Raw genomic sequence first — 14,102 nt, 5'->3', positions numbered from 1 at the left:
CTGAGGACTTGTAGGCCTGTTGTAAGGCAGGTTCTCAGCAGACATCACTGGCAACAATGTCGCCTATGGGCACAAACCCACCGTCGCTGGACCAGACAGGACTGGCAAAAAGTGCTCTTCACTGACGAGTCGTGGTTTTGTCTCACCAGGGGTGATTTTCGGATTTGTGTTTATCGTTGAAGGAATGCGCGTTACAATGAGGCCTGTGATTTGGAGGTGGAGGGTCCGTCATACCATATATATATATGCCATTTAGCAGACGCTTTTATCCAAAGCGACTTACAGTCATGTGTGCATACATTCTACGTATGGGTGGTCCCGGGAATTGAACCCACTACCCTGGCGTTACAAGCGCCATGCTCTACCAACTGAGCTACAGAAGGACCGATACCAGAAGGACCGATACCAGAAGGACCGATACCATCATCGGACTGAGCTTGTTGTCATTGCAGGCAATCTCAGCGCTGTGCGTTACAGGAAAGACATCCTCCTCTGCAGCATGACAATGCCACCAGCCATATGTTCGTTCTGTGCGTGATTTCCTGCAAGACAGGAATGTCAGTGTTCTGCCATGGCCAGCGAAGAGCCTGGATCTCAATCCCATTGAGCACGTCTTGTACCTGTTGGATCTGAGGGCTAGGGCCATTCCCCCCAGAAATGTCCGGGAACTTGCAGGTGCCTTGGTGGAGGAGTGGGGTAACATCTCACAGCAAGAACTGGCAAATCTGGTGCAGTATTTAATGCAGCTGGTGGCCACAACAGATACTGACTTACTTTTGACCTCCCCCTTTTTTCAGGGACACAGTCCATTTCTGTTAGTCACTTGTCTGTGGAACGTGTTGAGTTTGTCTGTTGAATTATGTTCACACAAATATTTACACATGTTAAGTTTGCTGAAAATAAACAGTTGATAGTGAGATGACATTTCTTTTTTTGCTGAGTTTTTGTAGAAGCACTTTTGGCTGTGATAACAGCAGAGTCTATCTGGGTAAACCTGCATTGTACAATGTTTGCACATTCTATTTTAAATTCTTCAAGCTCTGTCAAGTTGATCATCGCTAGACAGCCATTTGCAGGTTTTCATACAGATCAGTCAAAACTGTATTTCAGCCACTCAGGAACAGCTCTTCTTGGTAGTCGGAAGTTTACATACACCTAAGCCAAGTACATTTAAACTCAGTTTCTCACAATTCCTGACATTTAGTCCCTGTCTTAGGTCAGTTAGGATCACCACTTCATTTTAAGAATGTGAAATGTCTGAATAATAGTAGTGATTTCTTTCATCACATTCCCAGTGGGTCAGAAGTTTACATGCACTCAATTGGTATTTGGTAACTTTGCCTTTTAAATTGTTTAACTTGGGTCAAACCTTTCGGGTAGCCTTCCACAATAAGTTGTGTGAATTTAGGCCCATTCCTCCTAACAAAGCTGGTGTAACTGAGTCATGTTTGTAGGCCTCCTTGCTCGCACACACCTTTTCAGTTCTGCCCATACATGTTCTATAGGATGAGGTCTGGGCTTTGTGATCGTCACGCCAATACCTTGACTTTGTTGTCCTTAAGCCATTTTGCCACAACTTTGGAAGTATGCTTGGGGTCATTGTCCATTTGCGACCAAGCTTTAACTTCCTGACTGATGTCTTGATGTTGCTTAAATTTTTCTTCCTCATGACGCCATCTATTTTGTGAAGTGCACCAGCCTCTCCTGCAGCAAAGCACCACCACAACATGATGCTGCCACTCACCTGCTTCATGGTTGGGATGGTGTTCTTCGGCTTGCAAGCCTCCCCCTTTTTTCTCCAAACATAACGATGGTCATTATGGCCAAACGGTTCTATTTTTGTTTCATCTGACCAGAGGAGATTTCTCCAAAAAGTACGATCTTTGTCCCCATGTGCAGTTGCAAACCGTCTGGCTTTTTTTATGGCGGTTTTGGAGCAGTGCCGCCTTCCTTGCTGAGCAGACTTTTAGGTTACATCGATATAGGACTCGTTTTACTGTGGATATAGATACTTTTGTATCTGTTTCCTCCAGCATCTTCACAATGTCCTTTGCTGTTGTTCTGGGATTGATTTGCACTTTTCGCACCAAAGTACGTTCATCTCTAGGAGACAGAACGCATCTCCTTCCTGAGCGGTATGACGGCTGCATGGTGCTTATACTAGAGTACTATTGTTTGTACATTTGAATGTGGTACCTTCAGGCATTCGGAAATTGCTCCCAAGGATGAACCAGACTTGTGGAGGTCTACCATTTTCTTTCTGAGGTGTTGGGTGATTTCTTTTCATTTTCCCATGATGTCAAGCAAGAGGCACTGAGTTTGAAGGTAGGCCTTGAAATGCATCCACAGGTACACCTCCAATCGACTCAAATGATGTCAATTAGCCTATCAGAAGCTTCTAAAGCCATGACATCATTTTCTGGAATTTTACAAGCTGTTTAAACGCACAGTCAACTTAGTGTATGTGAACTTGTGACCCACTGGAATTGTGATAGTGATTTATAAGATAAATAATTGTTGGAAAAACTACTTGTCATGCACAAAGTAATGTCCTAACCGACTTGCCAAAACTATAGTTTGTTAACAAGAATTTGTGGAGTGGTTGAAAAACGAGTTTTAATGACTCCAACCTAAGTGTATGTAAACTTCTTACTTAAACACAAGGCCAAATCTACAGTTGAAAGTTACTGTCCTTCTGTGAAAGGTCCCAGTGTCTGGTTGAAAGCAGACTGATCCAGGTTTTCCTCTAGGATTTTGCCTATGCTTGAAAATATGGAGTAGATTTTTTATTTTAAATGTATAGGTGTCCTTCTTTGCGAGGCATTGGAAAACCTCCCTGGTCTTTGTGGTTGAAATTGACTGAGAGACTTTACTGATAATTGTATGGGTGGGGTACACAAATGAGGCCATCATTCAAAAATTATGTTCAACACTATTATTGCACACAGTGAGTCCATGCAACTTGTTAATCAAATGTTTACTCCTGAACTTATTTAGGCTTGCCATGACAAAGGTGTTGAATAGTTTGTTAACATTTTGAAAAATATAATTCCACTTTGACATTATGGGATAGTGTGTGTCACTGGCCTACACAATCTAAATTTGGGCTGTAAACGCAACAAAATGTGGTTCGTCAAGGTGGGTGAATACTTTCTTTAGGCGCTGTATAGAATTAACTGTACACTATATAATCCATCGCCCTTTTTCTCACTCACCCACTTTCTCTGTCCCTCCCTTCCTTCCTTAGGAGTGGGCCTATGATGAGGAGCACGAGTTGATCCTGACTGGCCTGCTGTGTCTGGACATGTCCGAAATCCGCTCGTCTGACCCGCCCCGTCTCATGAAGTGTCACGGCTCAGGAGGCTCCCAGCAGTGGACCCTGGGGGTGAGTTAACTAGACCCCCTGCCCTCACTCAACCACACTGTTGCTGAATCAAATTGTCCCCATATCTGTATAGGCAGATAAGACTATAGTAATGACTGCTACCAATACTACAGCAGGACAATACTACAGTATATAGTAATGATTGCTACCAATACAACAGTATTACTGTGGTTTTTATATTGGCTGGTACCACGGGGCATCATGATGATGGCAAGAAGGGCAACTTCTACTCGACCACCGCCAGTTGGCTCTGGGCTACTGCACTAACCTTTTTATTAGCTACAGTAATGCTGTGTCTCCAATGGCTCTCCTCTCCCTGCATTCTCTATGTAACACATGGCCCCGTCTTCCTCCAACCATCTCCAGAAGAGCAACCGGCTATATCAAGTCTCAGTGGGCCAATGCCTGGCCGTGGTCGACACAATCAGCCCCAAGGGATACGTTGCCATGGCGATCTGTGATGGCTCTCAGTCCCAGCAGTGGCAGTTGGAGGGCTGATGTTGATACCCCACAACTAGTAAAATTCCAGACATTGACTGCCCCCCTCTGGACGGAGGGTGGGGGGGAATACTGCACACTACTGCTGTGACAAGGAAAGAGGGATGGAACTAATTATACGGACTGTGTTCTTGAAGACTTGGAGAATGAATGCTGTTTGTCTTCAGAACTGGTTCCAGCCTCCCTGAAGTGCACAGAGTAAGTACACTGTAGTCTCAACCGCATTTGTATGACTTCCCCTCTTGGAAATTAGTACTCCATTTTTCCCTGAGAACAATTCCTTGTCCTATGTTTTAGAATGTGTCATGCAAGTGATTTAAAAAAAAAAGTACAATCATTTTTTAAATTAATTTTATCCAAATAATATTGCGTAAGTCCCCCAAAACTGTTTATTAAGAACTGTGGACTACCAGTATTAGGACCCTGGTTTTAGAGTATTTTTATTCTGTACTTATTACAATTTGTTATTAAAGTGGAATTGGCAGCGTTTTAACTACTTTTCAGATATGAAACAGACAATCATGACAAATTCCTTGACGTACAGTAAGCCATTGTTGGCAGAATAGCTGGATGTAATTCACCAATACCAGAAATATTGCAAATCACAGCTGGCCTGCTACACTAGTTTGCTGCATCCACCTAATCAGGATGTACTGTTTTAGTTTCAATGACTCAATACAATCAACCCAGCAATGGCAATGAATAAGTCAGTCATACCATGGCTAATAGGCTAGCGTATCTATTTATTTCGCAAGCTAAAAACAGAGCCCAACATTGGGAAGATGTCATGCCATTGGAGGAGTGACCCGTTGTTGCTATGTTTGCAGTTTTTTCGGCTAAGTTGCACTGCGGCTGCCATGGCTTTTCTCTTAAATATTTTGTTTCTGAGACCTGCTGCTGACTCAGGCAGTGAGGCAGGCTGTTGCTGAGTGAGTGGTGGGGAGGACCAGAGGAGTGTGTGTGTGTTGAGAGCACTGGAGTTATTGGCTGAGTCACATGAGCAAGAGGAGAGCGAGCAGCATGTGCGCTCGTTGTGGCAACTTTTTACCAGTTGTCATTATGGAAACACCTTTTTCCATAAAACATTAATGCGCTAGAACTGATGCAAATCAAGAAATAATGACACAAAGCACTGGAAAAAGACTGGGCGCACTAGAGCACATTACATATATTTGCTCCGAGGTGGTTTAAACTGCATTCCAATGTTAACTGCTTAAAGACAATGGTATCAAGCTCAGTTCTTGGGGCTGCCCGGGTGGAAATTATGGAACTCCCTCACGTAGTTATTTTTATGGGGGAAAGTTCTCAATGAAATTGACAAGCATTATACATTTGCTTCTGTTGGAGTGCCTGGACACAGCCGTGGAATATTGGCCATATATCACAAACCCCAGAGGAGCCTTATTGCTATTATAAACTGGTTATCAACGTAATTATAACAGTAAAAATAAATGTTATGTCATACCCGTGGTATTCAATCTGATATACCATGCCTTTCAGCCATTGAGAATTCAGGGCTCAAACCACCCAGTTTGAGCCCTGAAAGCCGTGGTATATCAGACCATATACCACGGGTAAGACAAAACATTGGTGGGTATATAGCGGCTCCGCATTGCGTCTTGCATAAGAACAGCCCTTAGCCCTAGTATATTGACCATATACCATACCCCCTTGTGCCTTATTGCTAAATCCTTGTCAAACGAGTTAAATTGATAAATTCTGGCAAGTTTAAGGGCAAATTCTTTTCTTGCCACATACAAAATTTGTTCTAACATCATTACAATTTCCTATGATATTCCTTCCTAATTGGCTCAATAACATTATGGAAAAATGGTTTATTCTATAGATATGGCAACTTCTCTCTTGCTGAAAAAAGGGTTTTGAGAGGTCATTGGGCTAGAATTTCTTTCGTGCCCTTTTTCTCCGCATCGTTTCTTTGTGGCTAGGGATGCAGGTGTCATTTGGTAAGCAAGTATGAAATGTGAATCGCTTTGCGAGTTAGCTTGAACGTAAATTTGCTGTGGCTGAGTGTGCCATAGCGCAGAACACTGAGGAATTTATGAATGAGCAGTCAGTAAAACGAAAACAGCATACAGCAATTTACTCTGCTAGGGCGAGAAAATTGTCAGAGTGGTGTCTGGAAGTAGCAAGCTAGCCAACTCTAGCCAGTTAGCTTGGGTGCCGTTTTGAGGTCAGAAGCTTCGGATCAACCCTACTCCTCGGCCGGAATGCCCAGATCGCACTCAAACACACCCCTTGTTAATGTGCATAACTGAGTGAGAGAGAGCCTACCGTTTGATTAATAGGACTGTGAAGTTCCCAAATGTAACAGGACCCCTGTGGTATTTTAGTGCCTTCGGAAAGTATTCAGACCCCTTGACTTCTCCCACATTCTGTTACACTACAGCCTTAATCTAATCCTCAACAATCTACACACACTACCCCAAAGCGAAAACGAGTTGACATTTTTGCAAATTTATTAAAAACAACCTTATTTGCATAAGTATTCAGACCCTTCGCTATGAGACTCGAAATTGAGCTCAGGTGCATTCTGTTTCTACAACTTAATTGTGGTAAATTAAATTGATTGCACAGGCACACACCTGTCTATATAAGGTCCCACAGTTGACCGTGCATGTAGGAATAAAAACCAAGCCGTGAGGTTGAAGGAATTGTACGTAGAGCTCCAAGACATGATTGTGTCGAGGCACAGATCTGGGGAAGGGTACCCAAAAATGTCCCCAAGAACACAGTGGCCTCCATTATTTTTTAAATGGAACAAGTTTGGAACCCCCAAGATTCTTCCTAGAGCTGGCCGCTCGGCCAAACGGAGGAGGGCGGCCTTGGTTTGAGATACATTTTTACAGGGACAGTGCGCATTAATCAACGTTTCAGTAAAAGTACCGGTTTTAGCCAGCCGGCTAATTTTCAACCGCAGTCCCTGGGCAGGTTATTAAAAACAATTACAATACAGACAATCAATAAGCAGTGAGCACGCGCAGAGCAACATAGAACAAACAAGACATAGCAATGGAGGTGATCTAGAACCCAATGGTCACTTTGACAAGAGTTCCTCTGTGGAGATGGGAGAACCTTCCAGGAGGACAACCATCTCTGCAGCACTCTACTAATCAGGCCTTTATGGTAGTGACCAGACGGAAACCACTCCTCAGTAAAAGGTACACGACAGCCCTCTTGGAGTTTGCCAAAAGGCACCTAAAGAATCTCAGACCATGAGAAGCACGATTCTCTGGTCTGATGAAACCAAGATTGAACTCTTTGGCCTGAATGCCAAGCGTCACATCTGGAGGAAACCTGGCAGCATCATGCTGTGGGGATGTTTTTCAGCGGCAGGGACTTGGAGACTCAATGTCCTTGAGTGGCCCAGCCTTGAACCCAAACAAACATCTCTGGAGAGACCTTAAAATAGCTGTGCAGCAACACTCCCCATCCAACCTGACAGAGCTTGAGAGGATCTGCTGAGAAGAATGGGAGAAACTCCACAAATGCATGTATGCCAAGCTTGTAGCGTCATAACCAAGAAGACTCCGCTGTAATCGCTGCTTTAACAAAGTACTGAGTAAAGGGTCTGAATACTTATGTAAATGTGATTTTAGAATAAGGCTGTAACATGAAAAAGACAAGGGGTCTGAATACTTTCCAAAGGCACTGTACGTATTTTATGGCTTTTGGCGAATGCATTCTAAAGTCACGCTGTTACTACTGCCTGTAAACACAGTCCAGTTCAAAGTGAATTATGCCAGGCCCATGTGGCAAACGGCTTAATTGCATATAAGCCTACGGCGCACCTGTCTGCGGAGACTCTGGTCCTGGACAGGACAGATTGTTTTATTTACTCTAGTGTCTAACTCTCTAAAAGCACAGCTGTTTCCCACTCTATATTGCTATAGAATTTTCACAAATGCCTTACTATACGTCATTCCCAAACTTTTATGAAAATGTAAAACAAAATAATCTTCCTGGGGGTGTATGCGAACAGATTTCATGTTACAAAGCTGTCAGTTCCACTTGAATTACTATGACATACAGTATTTAATTTAATTTTGTAAAATTTTCTTTGGCAGAAACTTTCTATTGTACAAATATTTATCACTGGAATTTTGTTTTAAGTTATGTATTTGTCATTCTTCTTTGAAACTGTTGATAGGCTAGACCAGGGCTCTCCAACCCTGGTCCTGGATAGCCACCCTCCTGTAGGTTTTTTGCACCAACCCCAGTTTTAACTAACCCGATTCCGCTCTACAACCAGCTAATTATTAGAATCAGGTATGCAAGCTTAGGGTTGGAGAGCCTTGGACTACACTGCATTAGCTCTACTGACCAAAAGATCGACATTGTGTGCAGTCTATGGAAATCATGTTGAATAGGGTAAGTGGGAATGCGGGGATAGTCTTTAATTGCCCAAAGAATATAGCAGTCTCGGATCACACTAGCCGTCTGTCCTGCACTGTTCTAGTGAGCTATGATTGGTTTTTGTTTCCTTATCTAAATGTACACTGAGTAATTCTCTTGCAAATGAGACAACCAAATAAATGTTAATTGAAGTACGAACATGCCGTGTCTTATTTGCAATTGATTGACATTAAAGTTTGGTCCATTTCCTCCCACAGTAGAGAAGTGGCACGGAATTGAGATAAAGGAAATAGCCAATTTCAGATGTAAAATATTTTATTTTTTGTAAATTATCTGATTCCACAACCCATCACACTCTGTATACTTTAAAAAGCCTTCCATTTTTTTCTTACATTAGATACTACTATACAGGACAAAGAAAAGACATACTGTTAAGAGGTCTGAATATTGTACGAGGGGAAATTATGTACAATTTGAAAACATACATGCCATGTACTGTTTATACCGACTTTTGTGCACACAAATAACTTCATTTCATACTGGTCAGAAAAATGCTAGTACCAGATTGACTTTTGTGATTGAGTCAAGAAGTAAATCATACAATTTTTTTTCTCAACTAGCCAGCACGTTTCTTCTTCAAAAGAAATGTAAACAAATTGTCAAAAGCATAATGGAGTCTCCTGCAAATGGTAAGTGAAAGACATTTTTTAAACATGTCTGTTAATTAACTGCATGAGGTAAATCAGAATACTGTGCGTATGATACGGTTAAAGAAGCCAACCGATGGTGTGGGTGGTTTCCAACCTAAATTCAGTTCTCTAATTATACGTTCAAATCTGATTTAACTAAGGGTTACGATGTAACAGTCTCTGATTGGTGCTCTGTGCAATTCTTAGATTGCGCATGTCAATGCAAATAAATTGTTGTCAAATTAAAGAAACAGAAAACATTCTTCAAGTGGTCATAATTTTAGACAACGCAACTACATTCTAAATAAAACAAAAATACTTTTACACAATGATATCCTTCTTCAATACTTTTTTTGTTGAAAAAAACAACTAAAGAATCATCCAAACAGCCATGAAGCTTATTTAGCATTTGGCTGATTATTTACTTAATTTCATATTTTTTTACAGATATTTACACATTGTATATAGTAACACGTTCTGATTAGACTGGGCTGCAGTTTGCCGGTGACTTTTTCTCCTCATTTAAAAAAATAACTTCATTTGATAATAAATACGAAAAAAAATCTCTTATTTTACATAAATCAAAAACAAACTGACTCATGGAATCAAGTATTTAACTAATTTTTTGTTTTTAGTGCAAGTTAATAATCCCTTAGCTTTGTCCCTAAGGAAGTCCTCTCTGTACATTCCTTGTTCAGTGGCGTCTACATTTCTGTAACTATATATTTCTTAATCCGGAGGACCTGCCTCTCTAACTAAATAAGGCGGTGGCCAGCACAAAACTCTCCTGGTCAACTGGTGAATTCTACCCCAGCCCCAATCCCCTAACCCATTTCCCTCTCACACGTTTTTAATATTAACAAAAATCCATCTCTACTCTTTTTTTGCTGAGTGAAAGAGCTCACTGCCTTTATAAAAATATTCTTTCTGCCTTTTGATTCCTCTAACAGTTCTGCGGTCAGTCTTTTCCCCCCGATTATTTTTTTAAAAGTAACAGCGTATCAACCAACAAGCCTATAAGGAATGCACGTGTGTGTAATTTTAAAGTGTCGTTGCCCGTCTTTTGCCGCAACTCTGTTCTAGTTCATCCATTTCCGACAGTTAACTGCACCACAGTGGCAAGGGATCTTATGCTGGTCGTCCTCCAGGTCAAATTTGTAGTCGTAACACAGCTAAGAGGGAGAGAGAGAAATCAGTTCAATCCAGCTCTATCGACATGCAAAACTTTGATAAAGATATCTATGCTTGATATGACGAGACCATTGTTATTCATGTGTCAGCTTAATGTTTGAGGTAGCTACAGTGCAATTCATTCCCAGTCTCTACTCCCAATATAAAGTAATATTGCTAATGAAAGGTACATATCTTACCTCCTCTCCTCTCTGGATATTACGGCAGGAGCTGATGACGATCTTAACACCTCTCTCCAAGCTCACAGCCTCAGTGATGCAGTTCGGGGCACAGGAGTGGTTGATATATCTGAGGATGATGAAGGTTAAACAACTTTTCTAAATGCTAGTGAAATGATAGCTTGACCTCAGCATCGAAATGTAACATAAGTGGGGGTCAAATGATGTATTCAGAATGTGGAAACTCCTACCTTGCTGGTCCGCCTGTTATGGTGGCGTCGACGACATGCTCACTGTCCAGGCGGAACATGTAGACTCCACGGTTCTGCAGCACAGCAATAGAATCAAATATGTAAAATACAAAATTGCCATGCTTGTCTAGTAGATACAGTGCCTTCAGAAAGTATTCATCCCCCTCGACTTGTTACAGCCTAAATTCTAGATGGATTAAATGTACTCTCACTCATCTACACAACACCCCATAATGACAGTGAAACAATGTCCACAGCATTGAAGGTCACCAAGAACACAGTGGCCTCCATTCTTACATGGAAGAAGTTTGGAACCACCAAGACTCTTCCCAGAGCTGGCCGCCTGAGCAATCGGGGGAGAAGGGCCTTGGTCAGGGAGTTGACCAAGAGCCCGATGGTCACTCTGACAGAGTTTCTCTGTGGAGATGGGAGAACCTTCCAGAAGGACAGCACTCTACCAAATGGGGCCTTTATGGTAGTGACCAGACAGAAGCCCAGTAAAAGGCACATGACAGCCCGCTTGGAGCTTGCCAAAAGGCACACAATGGATTCATTCCATGAAACCAAGATTGAACTCTTTGGCCTGAATGCCAAGTGTCATGTCTGGAGGAAACCTGACACCATCCCTATGGTGAAGCATGTTAGTGGCAGCATCATGTTGTGGGGATGTTTTTCAGCTGCAGGGACTGGGAGACTAGTCAGGATCGAGGCAAAGCTGAACGGAGCAAAGTACAGAGAGATCCTTGATGAAAACCTGCTCCAGAGCATTCAGGACCTCAGACTGGGCGAAGGTTCACCTTCCAACAGGACAACGACCCTAAGCACACAGACAAGACAACGCAGGAGTGGCTTCGGGACAAGTGTCTGAGTGGTCTGAATACTTAAAAAAATTACACTTACATAACACATTTCTAAACTTGTTTTTCCTTTACCATTATGGGGCATTGTGTGTCGATTGAGGGAGAAAAAAAACGAATCAATTTTAGAATTAGGCTAACGTAACAAAGTCAAGGGGTCTGAATGCACTAACTACAATGTTGTTGATCCATCCTCAGTGTTGTCATGACGTTGGCCTGGGGGTAGGTTTATGATAGTCATAAATACCACTTCCCCCCCCCCTTTTCCTCTCTACCCTACTGATGTGAAATTTGAAAACCCCTTGGTTAACAGCGATTCTGGGGGGAAATAACTATATTCTGGTAATCTGACCAATTGAACATATGAGGTGGTACTTAATGAATATCTGTCTCAGATGACAACCGAACTTTCTCATCAATGATAAAATGACAAACTCTACAGTGGAAAGTCTGCACATTATTGGATTCACATGGAATTCTTGTTCAATTTAAAATTATTGGTGAAGAGATTAAATGTAATTTTAGCTTCCAAATGAGAGATGGGTTTTCATAAGGTTAGGGCTCTGCTCAATCAGTGGCCCGCACCTGTGAAGGGACATGGGTTATAAAACTTTTCAAACACGCCCTCCTCTCCCTTCCTATATAAAGCCTTGACGACAATATAACCTCCTGTTCCAAGTACGTGAGGTCTGCAGCCTCTGCCTTAAAAGGACTAACATGTCAACTACAGAACTAAGCCAACCTCAGCGTGAGCTTTGGTTGCGAATGGTATGAACTTTGAACTCCTATTCACTACAGAAGTGATACCTCCTAGCCGTTGAGTTAGCCACAGCAGCTGCAAACGCGGGCTAGGAAAGAACAGACAGGATACTCTGTCTATCACACAACGACGTTACTACAACGTATCCAATTGACAACCAGAGACATTCTTCAAAGGACTCTATTTGTCAACACGGCCTTCCATCTACCATCAACCTACCGAAGCGCAGCTCAGAGTAAATATTTATTGCATTTTCCTTTTCCAAATGGGCAATAATTTAGAATGCATAAGATACTGTATTTACGATAGCACAGCTTCTCCCTTTGTCCCTTAGTCTACCCGCTCTTTCACTCAAACCCAGCCCAATTTCTTTTGAGTAACCACCTGTCATATCTGTTCCGCCCGCTAGGGATGTTTTCCTTTATGACGTAATTTGTAATCAAGGTATATGTAATTTTGTGTGATTGGTTAGGTATTTAATAAATAAATAATTAAACCCAATTTTGTATTGCTGATTCAACTTGTTCGTGAAGACAACCCAGAATTTACAACTTTCAGATGAGACTGAATTAAGGTGACGATTAATATTGACTGCTGTTGGTGTAAAATATTACTAGGTCTTTAAGAGTTTATTCGGAAGATAACAGCTCTATAAATATTATTTTGTGGTGCCCCGACTCTAGTTAATTACATTTACATGATTAGCTCAATCAGGTAATATCCATTACGGAGAAAGGATTTTATAGAATAGCATGTCATATCACTTAATCCGGCATAGGAGAACACTGTCGTGTCTTTGGCTATCACAGCCATTTAAACTCTGTTTTTAACTTCTTATGGCTTGGGGGCGCTATTTTCCCGTCCGGATGAAGTGTGCCCAAAGTAAACTACCTGCTGCTAAGGTATGCATATTAATAGTAGATTTGGATGATGTCTGTGAGTATAACAGAACTCATATGGCAGGTGAAAACCTGAGAAAAATCCAACCAGGAAGTGGGAGATCTGAGGTTTGTAGTTTTTCAAATGATTGCCTATCCAATATACAGTGTAAATTTGGTCCAATTGCACTTCCTAAGGCTTCCATTAGATGTCAACCGCCTTTACAACGTTGTTTCAGGTTTCTATTGTGAAGGGGGAGCGAATAAGAGGTGTTTGAATCAGGGGTCTAGCAGAAAGCCTCGAGTTTAGTCACGCGTGCGGCCGTGAGCACGAGCTCTGTTCCTTTTCATTTCTAAAGACAAAGGAATTGTTCGGTTGAAACATTAAAGATTTATGATAAAAACATCCTAAAGATGGATTCTATAAATTGTTTGACATGTTTCTACGAACTGTAATATAACTTTTTGGACTTTTCGTCTGGACTTGCTCGAGCCTTGTGCATTTGGATTACTGGACCAAACGCGCAAACAAAAAGGAGGTATTTGGACATAAATTATGGACTTTATCAAGCAAAACTAACATTTATTGTGGAACTGGGATTCCTGGGAGTGCATTCCGATAAAGATCAAACTTACCGTAATTGCTGGACTATTAAGCGCACCTGAATATAAACCGCACCCACTGAATTATTTAAAAAATATATGTATTTTGTACATAAATAATCCGCACATGTCTATAAGCCGCAGGTGCCTACCGGTACATTGAAACAAATGAACTTTACACAGCCTTTAAACGAAACACGGCTTGTAAACAAAAATAAATAGGCTTTAACGAAACACGGCTTGTAACAAAAATTAAACAGTAGCCTACCAAGAAAGTCATTGGTCACTATCTTCCTCCTCCTGTGCACTGAAACCACTGAAGTCATCTCCTTCGGTGTCGGAGTTGAATAGCCTCAGAATTGCTTCATCCGATGTTGGATCGTTTTCATTGTCGCTCGTCACTTTCATCCGGAGGCAAATACCCCGCTGAGCTCATGCTGCCCCTTCAACACGCAGCA

The 14,102-nt window shown here is 41.8% G+C and overlaps 2 protein-coding genes across 11 annotated transcripts in view; one reads left to right on the top strand and one right to left on the bottom strand.

Annotated features, from left to right (window-relative positions):
• LOC118370554 (polypeptide N-acetylgalactosaminyltransferase 11-like) overlaps positions 1–8,455 on the top strand; it is a 49,918-nt gene extending 41,463 nt beyond the window's left edge. For all 5 annotated transcript variants that reach the window (XM_035755630.2, XM_035755626.2, XM_035755612.2 and 2 more), the window contains 2 exons: positions 3,248–3,385; positions 3,752–8,455. In XM_035755630.2, coding sequence (XP_035611523.1) covers positions 3,248–3,385; positions 3,752–3,883 — 270 coding nt within the window. In that variant the 3' untranslated portion in view covers positions 3,884–8,455. The remainder of the gene's footprint in view (positions 1–3,247; positions 3,386–3,751) is intronic.
• Positions 8,456–8,554: 99 nt separating this feature from the next.
• Positions 8,555–14,102, bottom strand: part of LOC118370518 (histone-lysine N-methyltransferase 2C-like) — a 151,471-nt gene continuing 145,923 nt past the window's right edge. For all 6 annotated transcript variants that reach the window (XM_035755564.2, XM_035755578.2, XM_035755569.2 and 3 more), the window contains 3 exons: positions 10,547–10,620; positions 10,317–10,425; positions 8,555–10,118 (listed from right to left, as the gene is read on the bottom strand). In XM_035755564.2, coding sequence (XP_035611457.2) covers positions 10,026–10,118; positions 10,317–10,425; positions 10,547–10,620 — 276 coding nt within the window. In that variant the 3' untranslated portion in view covers positions 8,555–10,025. The remainder of the gene's footprint in view (positions 10,119–10,316; positions 10,426–10,546; positions 10,621–14,102) is intronic.

The sequence above is a fragment of the Oncorhynchus keta genome, chromosome 4 (assembly GCF_023373465.1).
Source record: "Oncorhynchus keta strain PuntledgeMale-10-30-2019 chromosome 4, Oket_V2, whole genome shotgun sequence".
In the NCBI taxonomy this organism is placed as follows: domain Eukaryota; kingdom Metazoa; phylum Chordata; class Actinopteri; order Salmoniformes; family Salmonidae; genus Oncorhynchus; species Oncorhynchus keta.
The sequence above is the reverse complement of the archived record's forward strand: the minus strand, read 5'-3'. Positions and strand labels throughout refer to the sequence as shown.